General features: G+C 45.2%; 2 protein-coding genes across 3 annotated transcripts in view; both read left to right on the forward strand.

The window, feature by feature from the left end:
- Positions 1-3555, forward strand: part of IFT122 (intraflagellar transport 122) — a 33510-nt gene extending 29955 nt beyond the window's left edge. For both annotated transcript variants that reach the window (XM_085308883.1, XM_085308884.1), the window contains 5 exons: positions 305-416; positions 812-940; positions 1760-1839; positions 2445-2609; positions 3287-3555. In XM_085308883.1, the coding sequence (XP_085165009.1) occupies positions 305-416; positions 812-940; positions 1760-1839; positions 2445-2609; positions 3287-3376 (576 nt within the window). In that variant the 3' untranslated portion in view covers positions 3377-3555. The remainder of the gene's footprint in view (positions 1-304; positions 417-811; positions 941-1759; positions 1840-2444; positions 2610-3286) is intronic.
- A 4208-nt stretch (positions 3556-7763) lies between these two features.
- RHO (rhodopsin) overlaps positions 7764-9788 on the forward strand; it is a 5385-nt gene continuing 3360 nt past the window's right edge. The window contains exons 1-3 of the mRNA XM_085308915.1: positions 7764-8124; positions 9266-9434; positions 9541-9737. Of these exons, the coding sequence (XP_085165041.1) occupies positions 7764-8124; positions 9266-9434; positions 9541-9737 (727 nt within the window). The remainder of the gene's footprint in view (positions 8125-9265; positions 9435-9540; positions 9738-9788) is intronic.

Below are 9788 nucleotides of genomic sequence, written 5' to 3' on the forward strand. Positions count from 1 at the left end.
TTTCCTCACCTTCTTTTGGCAGTATGTGTTTGATACAGAATTCTTTCTGTTACAGCCAAGGCAAGGTAAAAAATTCATTGTTAGAGTGGTGAAGACAGTTTTTTTTTAATGTGAAAACTTGCCATTTTATTAAAAAAGCATTTTCAGATGTTAAAAGGTCTTATTTCAGTGCAATATTTCTCCAGGTTAGGGCTGATGTAATATCAGTGGTGTAAACCTAAGGAAGCCATATTTAATTGGAACCAGAGAATTTAGGATGTGCTGATCTGTTTGCTATTACTGTGCTCTGTATATGTCTTTGCAGGAGCTTGTGCCCTTGTGTTATAGGTGCTCTACCAACAACCCTTTGCTAAATAACTTGGGGAATGTCTGCATTAACTGCAGACAACCTTTCGTCTTCTCTGCTTCCTCTTACGGTGCGTTGGAATATCACATTTGGTCATACTTTTCAAGTAGATAAACATGTTAACTGAACAGAATAGGTTGGTGCTTTGTTCCCTCCACAACATTATTTGGACAAATAGGTCTTTAGTTTTGATGTTGTTAAATTTGACTTGTGCTGCTTCTTGTCGCATGAATAGTTGGATTTCATTGCAGGGCTGCAGCAGCAGTGTTTCATTAACATAGATGCCATCCTTGGAGAAGTGGAGGGTTATTTATTTATTTATTTAACTTGATTAATGAGAATGTGTAGGCAGAACATCATTACAGAAGTCTGAGGATGTTCACTTCTTTAAATGCATAGCATCTTCTACTAGGCCTTTTTTTGAGTTCTTGCAGGTCAACTGCTTGCTTTTCACATCCCTTTTAGAAGTACTGCATCTGGTTGAGTTCTATTTGGAAGATGGCATCACAGATGAAGAAGCTGTAGCTCTCATTGATCTTGAAGCTCCAAGGTTGAATAAAAGAGCAAATAAATGGCAAGAGATGATGAGTGATAGTATCCTTTTGAATCAAAATTGTTTCCAGTCTCTTAAGTTTTTCATTTTAAATTTTTTTCATAGGTTTGCATTTTTTTTGTCATATGACTAATTTGACTATGACTACATTATGTTTCCTTTTCAAGTCAATAACTGGAGTGGTCTTTTAACTAAACATAATATTCTTGTAAAGCTTTTTCTTCATGAAAATTGTTTTTAATCATGCCAAATGTTTCTTCTTAACGATGATAAGACATACTTTACCTATTCTGTTGTAACATCTCTGTTTTCTATAAAGAATGGGAGAATTTGAAGTGTATTACCGCTTCTGCTTACATGCGTGCTTTAGAGGCTGCCCTCTTCCTAGCCAACAGAAACCAGCAGGATTTTCCCTGTAACCATTCCCATTGGAATCTATTTTGTGATGTTTTGGCATCCAGAGCCTGCTGTAGAGCATTGTTACGCTAAGTGCAGAGTATGCACAAGAAAACATGATCTYTAAACAAACCTGCTCAAAATGCAGTTTAAAAAGGTTGCTTTATTTGCTGCTTACATCCTGTTGAGGGGCAGGAGGGGAGGCAGGAAAAAAAGGCAGAGCTGATATCACACATGGTTGTAGTCAGTTTTGCTGTTCTACAGCAGCTGCTATGGTGTATGGTTCCCTGGTTACTCAGAATCAGTTTCTATAATAATCTAGGTGCTGTAGCAGTTTGACAGTACCCTGACCCTTTGGAGCAATAAGGATACCCATTCTGCTACTGTGATTTCAGATTTGTTCTGTATTACCATGAAGATAGATAATTTTATGGGAATTATTCTTCCTTAAGAAATGTATTTAGATGCACAGAGTTTGAGGCTTGATGACCACACAGGTATTACTGAAGATGATGATCCCTTTACAGCAAAACTGAGCTTTGAGGTGAGAGCCTTATGTCTTTTCCAGTGGTTTCTTTCCTTCCACTCATAGAAATCAATAGAAATTTTTGACTTACAAACTACACTGCACCCACCTGGTGTGAATGTGTTATGCAGACCACCACAAGAAAAAGACTGGAAGAGAGGGATGGAACTTGAGAGAGAACAAGATTTACCAAACAACTCTTCTCTTAAAGTGGTTGGTCTGCTAGGAAAACCTGGGGGAAAAAAAAAAAAGATATCTTAAAGTAAATGCTCTGGAACAGTATGATGTCATGATGTAACAGGTCTGTCCCCTTGGGTGTTTCTGTGTCTGGGCAGTATAACTATAAAACAGTCATTACTATGAAGCTTTAATAAATGCCTGTAGGCATGGTTGTTACTTACAAGGAATTGTGTTAACATGAATAATTGAAGCTCAGTGAAAACAAGTTACAGATGTGGCTGACTACTGCTTCTGCTGAAGGTGTTGATAAAGCTGCTACTGACTTTTTTTTTTTAGCTTTTTTTTTTTACTGAATTGTACTAGCTTTTTACAGGATTCTTGTTAATCTTCAAAGGGCTTTGCAGGTGCTGACAGTAATTGTTTTCAAATCTGTTCTCCTGTAGCAAGGAGGGTCAGAATTTGTTCCAGTGGTTGTGAATCGTGCTGTTCTCCAATCAATGAGCCGGAGGGACGTCCTGATTAAACGCTGGCCAAAGCCATTACGGTGGCAGTACTACCGTTCCTTGCTACCGGATGCCTCCATTACCATGTGTCCATCATGTTTTCAGGTAGTGTTTTTATGGGAAGGCTTTAAAAAAAAAACTCCACTGAGAAATTAGTTAAAACAATTCTAAGCATTGTTACTACAAACTTTAAAATGTATTCATGAAATCTCTGAATGATGCATAAAGGGAAGAGGCAAGTAAAAACAAAAAATAAGCTGTGAGACGTACAGAGGAACAGCTGCCTTCTGAAAAGTTTGAGGTAGCTGAGGTTGACAGAATACTTTGTGAAGATGCACTGATAGCAGGAGTCAGAGCCACTCGAGCAAACCTCAGAAGAATGACAGAAATACTGATTTTTACTTATTCCTTTTTGTGCTGCCTCTCTGACTTTCAGTCTGGTCTAGCAGAGGAAGTGAGCCAGTAAACAATGCTGGCCTGTGGTTCAGTCCTTCTACCTCTCCTTCACCTTTCAGGAATGACTTTCCGAAATACCAGAGTCTAGTTACATTTGGTTACACAGAAACCATCTAATTTTCATCCTTCCTTTTGCAGAAGTAATTTCTTCTGCAACGTGGAGAATGGTCTGTGAAATATTTGCTGCTCTGTTCCAGGTTGTAGATCTTGCAAACAATTGAAAATTCTCCTCTTGTAATASCCTCAGAATATCTGTGTCCTGAAAAAGAGGTTGTTTGCATTTTATTTGAGCTCATCTTGTTTCTAAATCTGTTTCTAATTCACAGATGTTTCACTCAGAAGACTATGAGCTTCTAGTACTTCAGCATAAYTGTTGTCCATTCTGTCGAAGGAGAATAGATGACTCAAATCAATGAAGATGAACAATTTTATACCTCAACTGAGAGACTTTGATATTGGCTTGGTGGTACACTTGTTACATTCTTAGTGTTTTCCTAACAACTAGTTAAGTCATCTTACTCCATTTTGTATATAACAGCACAACTAAGTTGAAAAAATGTAACTATTTTTTTAAAATAAAATGTCTGTTTATGAATGTCCTCTACATTTTCCAGGCAAGCAGCTGAAGTGCCACAGACTTTACAGGAATGTTTTTAGGGTCAAGTTCAGTCCTGAAGTAATCATTGTTTTTACTCTAACTTGTGTTAGACCTGGATTGGTCTTTATGTACTTGTTACTGACAGAATTTCAAATAAATAGGGCCATTTTTCATTACTGTGTGTCTCAGGAAACTTAGTATTATTCTTCTGAGCTTTTACTTCCTTGCTGTGTCATCTAAGCAAGAACTGCATTAGAGTTAAGAGCTCTTAAGGAGTGATCTTAGGAGTTGCACTGTTTTTGGCATCAAGGACTATCTCCCAAAGCCACACAGAGCTGGGAGTCAAAGGTAAGCTTCTAACCTGTGTAGACTTAACACATGTTTAAAATCCAGAATGACAGGTGGTGCATTTAAGTACACGTATCATGTAAACCATGGTACCCAGACATAGAGACCTTATCAGTCCACTGCCACTTATGTAGTCCTAGTTAAATTTGATTTTTAGCATGTTTACCACTAGTAAGGGAAAAGCCATTGACCTAATGGGCTAAGCTGAACATATTTGCATACTTGTAAAATACGCCAGGTTACCAGGCCTGAAGACTAAAGCRTTTGAGGGCTGATAGTCTGCCAGTGCTTTCCAACAGTTCTCCTATGCCTAAGGTAGGAGAGGTCTTCACAGTCTGCTGAAAAGTCATAAATGATGTAACTTGCTGTAGCACTAAAAGCATGGGATGCTTCCCAGGAATGCTAGCGTCTTGTCTGTTACCATGGAGCTCTCATGKTGCTCTTGTGATCTGAGTGTACCTTTGTGGTCTGGGCACTCAAGGCTGGCTGAAGTAGTGCAGATCCATGGACCACAGTGCTGGTCAGCAGAGGCGACGTGCCTAATGGAGTATTTCAGCACCAGCTTTGCTTCAACTCAGAGCCATGGGAAGCAAAAGAGGTGGAGGGGAGGTGATGGAGCTGCCTTCCAATTCAGCTTCTTGCTTCCCACTCCCCCTCTAATTTTGCCAACTGAGTGTCAAAACCAACAGTATTTTAGTGATGCAGCACTTGATCAAAATTCTTGTGGATGATTGAATTTTCCTGAAAATGGTCACTGAGTAGTTAATCAGGTGGGCTGGATTTGAACTGAAAAATGATAGATCWTTAGACTTTAATCCAGTATAAATTGTGCTCATGTAACCACAAATTTTATTGTTGTTATGACATCCTGACTGTCACAAGCCTTTCTTTGTTTTCAGTGGAAAATTTTTTTATTCTTTATTGTCTAAACTGTTGGCTGAGGGTGCTGGGTGCTGCTAGCACAGCTACCATGTAAACAATGCCACTTTTCATGTGAAGTGATGTCTCTGTGTCTGCTCAAGTTGTTCTTGAAAGCGATGCTCCAAAATGACATGACAGGGTTTCTGAGTCCTTCAGTGATTTCTGATCAAATTGCTTAATTTACAACTTTAAAAACATTCTGTTCTAATTACCACTTGTCTGCTTTCTGACTCATATATCACTGTTTGCAATAAAGACTCTGCGACTGACATTGATAAACAATTCTGTTTGATATGTGAGCCAAAACAGAAATTCAGCTCATTCTCCCAGAACTGTCCTGGCTTTGGAAAACCAGGAGGAATGAAAAATTGTAAAAATAAATAGATTCTAGTTCACAGTTACACAGAGACGAAATGCATCAAGAAAGGAAGATTTTCTTTAATAATTTTTCTGTGAATACAAGCTAGGTTTGAAAATCTTATTGGGCTTTTCCAGGCAGAAATATACTCTACACAACTTGTAAATTTTAAAGATGATGTAGTTCCAGAATGCCTTGTGCCATTGAAACTCTAAAGTAGCTTGGTAATAAGAAGTCCTTGAATGTACAAGAAGTACCACCTTGGAGCTTTTGTTTGAAGCTGTTTTAAGTGGTTTCACCGACTGTTTTTTTTTTTTTTTTTTTTTTTTTTTTTAATTTGTCCTGTACTTCTACCTCATTACTGCTTGCCTTTGCTACTGCTGTTCTCTATCAATGACGCACTTCAGGCTCTGAGCTCTAGACAACAGTTGCTAACCTCAGCAGCAGCTTATTACATCAAAGCTTAATGCAGTATATTTGTGTATCTGGAATATAAAGTTTTAATCCTTCTATGCCTGGGTATAAGTATGAACAGCTGCATTTGCAATTAGATAGTGGCCCTGCTGTGGCCTTGGCAATACATGAGAACAGTTAATTGAGAGGGACTTTTAGTGAGAGCAGAGTATGTGTGAGGACATGTTATCTGCACATCAACATGAAGGAAGATGGCCAGAGGGATTGTGGCCTTCTGGGGACTGTGGACAGTCAAGTCTGTGCCTGCGCTTAGGTCTAAAGCCACTTCTAGAAGAGATTCTCCACTTAGCTTTCCCTGCTTCATTTCCTCTTAAAAGAGAACACACAATCACAAGGGTTGAGGTTGGAAGGGACCTCTGCAGATCAGCTAGACCATCTGGAGATCATCTATAGCTTTGTATTTTTCTTCTTTAAGCAGTTTTGCATGTGTTATACTAACCAAGAAGGAACACTGGTTAAACACTAGGCCAGGACTGAAGCAACTTTATTAAGGCTAATGTGACATAAGCTTTTGCTCATCTCAAGCCATGAACTCCATCTGGTCTGGCACATCCTCCTATGTTGCCTGAGGTATTCACAGTTGCCCATTCCTCTACCTCTGGTTGGGAGGAAAGTTCAGCTCGGCAGTCTGGCTGCAGCCAAAAAGCAATTGGTGTGGAGTTGCGCAGGCCCTATCTTGGCCTTGGTACGCCAAAGCAGACCCTCCTCACCTTGCTTTTGTGGAGAAGCTAGCTGCTATTTGCCCGCTAACTAGACTATTACTGACTATTATTGAGAAGAGTAACAAAAAGGGGGGGGGAGAAATAGCTTTAGAGTCACAGAGATTAATCCTGGTGGTGTGAATTTTAAGCAGTCACCTTCTGCGGAAGAGAGCGCCCCAGCGGTTGGCTTCATTGTGCCCAYTCTGCTGTATACGCTATGCCATTGTCTCTAACAAATTAAAACCAGATAAAGTCTAACTCAATTGCTGGCTGAAATGAAGAACATTTCAAGCGCAGTTGGAGGCAGAGAGAAGGAGGATGTGGGAGGCTCCAGCGCCTTCCCTGCAGCTACGACTGCCTACCTGTGTCGCATCTGGTGCTTCTGCAAAGTTCCAGAGTGGCTCTTGGGGACTGCAGACTTCTGCCGTCCAGAATAGGAAGTCAACTGCCAGCTTCAGCGCAGAGCTTCCACCGGTGCCCTGTGCACCAGGCCCCGTGGCACCAGTGAACAGTATCTATCCAAGACASCTGCACTAGGCTATTTATTAGATGCTGCCCGTGTAATTGGCATGACCCACATCATAAATAAAATCAGGTTCAGAGGAGATGATACAACCAGAAACCTGCCAGCAGGGCTGCTGTTTCACAGTGCTGCTGAACAYCCCCCCCCAAATGTGGGGGCTGAGAGTGTGTGGGCTGGAGAGGCTGGGGCTGCCAGGAGCCCCCCGCCCCCAGGCCGCCCTCGGAGCAGCCACTGCGGGAACAGGCCTGGGCCGCTCCATCCTGCCCGCCCCGTGGACGCAGAGGCGGCATTGCAAGCCCCRCTCCTCCTCGCGGGGACGGGGATCAGCCCGGCTGGAGAACCTTGAGGGACGGCTCGGCCACGCTTTGTCCTTCCCTCGCGCCTCCCCCTGCCATCCGCAGTGTGGGCAGGCAAGCACGTCCCCCGCACCGCCACGGGGAAACTGAGGCACGTCAGCCCAAYGGGCCACGTGGGCTGTGGGCGAGCAGCCTGGAGTTGCAGGGCCAAGCGCCTGTCTGCTGCTGGTTTCAGCCCTCCAAACAGAGGGCAAGGCGCGGAGCAATCCCCCTATATACACCACGGCCCCCAGCAGCAACAGCGTGGGCCAGAAACAGGTGTCACCTTAATGCCCCCGGGAAAGCCAMTTACCCCAGATGATCATGATTAATAACTCTGTAAGCCCTAATCGAGCTGACCCAGCGCCTCGAGCTTACCTGCAAGGGCACGTTATAAAGGGCGTCACGCAGCRGCCAGTGCTCCGGAGCCGCTTCTGCTCAGGGTACGGCACAGCCCAGGAGCGGTGCGAGGTCGGCTTCGGCGGTGTCGCCCGCCCGCGAAGAAAAGCTGAGTAGGACCCAAAGACACTTCGCGAACTGCAACCATGAACGGGACGGAAGGCCAAGATTTCTACGTGCCCATGTCCAACAAGACCGGGGTGGTGCGGAGCCCCTTTGAGTACCCCCAGTACTACCTGGCAGACCCCTGGAAGTTCTCGGCGCTGGCCGCCTACATGTTCATGCTGATCCTGCTGGGCTTCCCCGTCAACTTCCTCACGCTCTATGTCACCATCCAGCACAAGAAGCTCCGGACACCGCTCAACTACATCCTGCTGAACCTGGCGGTGGCCGACCTCTTCATGGTCTTTGGCGGTTTCACGACCACCATGTACACATCAATGAACGGGTACTTTGTCTTTGGAGTAACAGGCTGCTACATCGAAGGCTTCTTTGCTACCCTGGGTGGTGAGTTCTCCAAATACACAAAAATTTTCTTCTGCCAGAAGTTGCTCTAGATTTCAGGAGACGGAGAAGGGGGAGTAGGAAGCCCAGAAGCCCTTGGAAAAGCGTGCAGTGTCTGGAAGGTGCCTGGTCTGTTCCTGATTTGGATTGAGGCAGTTACAGCCTTTCAGGGTGGGAGGTGAACAAGGAGACAAAAAAAATGGCTTTTGTTTTTTTGACTCTATTTTGGTACCCACCTGCTGAGTATCCTGAGAAAAATAGTTCAGCAGTGAAAAGTGACCAGTAGCAGATTTTTCACTCATTGGACTTTGCATGTCTTTTTGGCTTGCTTTCTAACAAGAGATGATTGATTTGTTCTTCCCATTTCACGGGGTTCTGTTGGTCAGTCTGTCTGATGTGGTGCGTGGTGGGACAGGCTAAAACAGAGCTGTATCTCCTGCCCATGTCAGCCAGGCTTTAGATGAAACAGATGTAAACAAAAACTGCATGTCTAAACATGCCCACTGCTGTGAGGTTCAGCCTTCAGCCACGTGCAAGGAACCCAGTTTGCTGCTTCCATAATTGCCAGCGTCTGCCAAGGATGACCTTGGCTTGGTCATCCACCATCAGCCAAGGTGGATGAGCAAGCAGAAAGAAAAATCCTGCAACAGTTTTGGCAGTGACCGTGTTAGTGTCATCCTTCCAGGAGAAGGGAAGGATCCTGTGGTCCTTGTTGCATAAGTGTCCTGGGCAGCTGCGGGCAGTGAGCAGACATCCGGCAYGGTCGGCACTAGCTGCCTCCCGGAGTGGGACCTGCAGGCATCCAGGCGCAGGTGTCCCGAAGGGGGAGGGACGTACCTTGGCCGAGTGGTAGGATTCAGCCACGGATCTCAAAGTGCAGCAGCAAAGGGGTTGCCATGAGGGGCCGGGGCGGGGGGGGTGTCACTGGTGTAGCAAGGCAGTGAGTTCTCATGCCTTCCTATCACATCTAAACTCCAGCTTTGTTCATTTATCTTTCCCAAACTCTTGGCTGAGATTTACCTGCTGTTATGGGTCTTCCTCAGGAACAGCAGCCCACGGAGGCCTCATGTTGGCATCAGCATGGTTTTCTCTTCCTGTCTCGCGAGGTCCCTGTATCCCCATCTCTCTGTCTTCCCTGGTGCAGGTGAAATTGCCCTTTGGTCTCTGGTTGTCCTGGCCATTGAAAGATATGTCGTGGTCTGCAAGCCCATGAGCAACTTCCGCTTTGGGGAGAACCATGCCATTATGGGTGTTGCTTTCACCTGGGTCATGGCCTTGGCGTGCGCGGCTCCCCCGCTGTTCGGCTGGTCCAGGTACGGGGGTGTCGCGTCCGGCGCACGCGGCGGGAGCCTGCCAGACCGTGGCTGGGCTGCAGCTTTCCGGCAGGTCTCCACTGACCCCTGCTCCCCTCCCTCGCAGGTACATCCCCGAGGGCATGCAGTGCTCGTGTGGGATTGACTACTACACCCTGAAACCGGAGGTCAACAACGAATCCTTCGTTGTCTACATGTTCGTGGTTCACTTCACGATCCCGCTGATGGTCATTTTCTTCTGCTACGGGAACCTGGTCTGCACCGTCAAGGAGGTGGGTGCCCGCTCGCGGCGGCAGGCCGGCGGTCTCCCCGCTGGCGGGGCCGGGAGGGGGCCGGGTGCCCTGGCGGGGCCGG

This window comes from Rhea americana, unplaced genomic scaffold (assembly GCF_003343005.1).
Source record: "Rhea americana isolate MKP2758 unplaced genomic scaffold, rheAme1 scaffold_286, whole genome shotgun sequence".
NCBI classification, from domain to species: Eukaryota; Metazoa; Chordata; class Aves; order Rheiformes; family Rheidae; genus Rhea; species Rhea americana.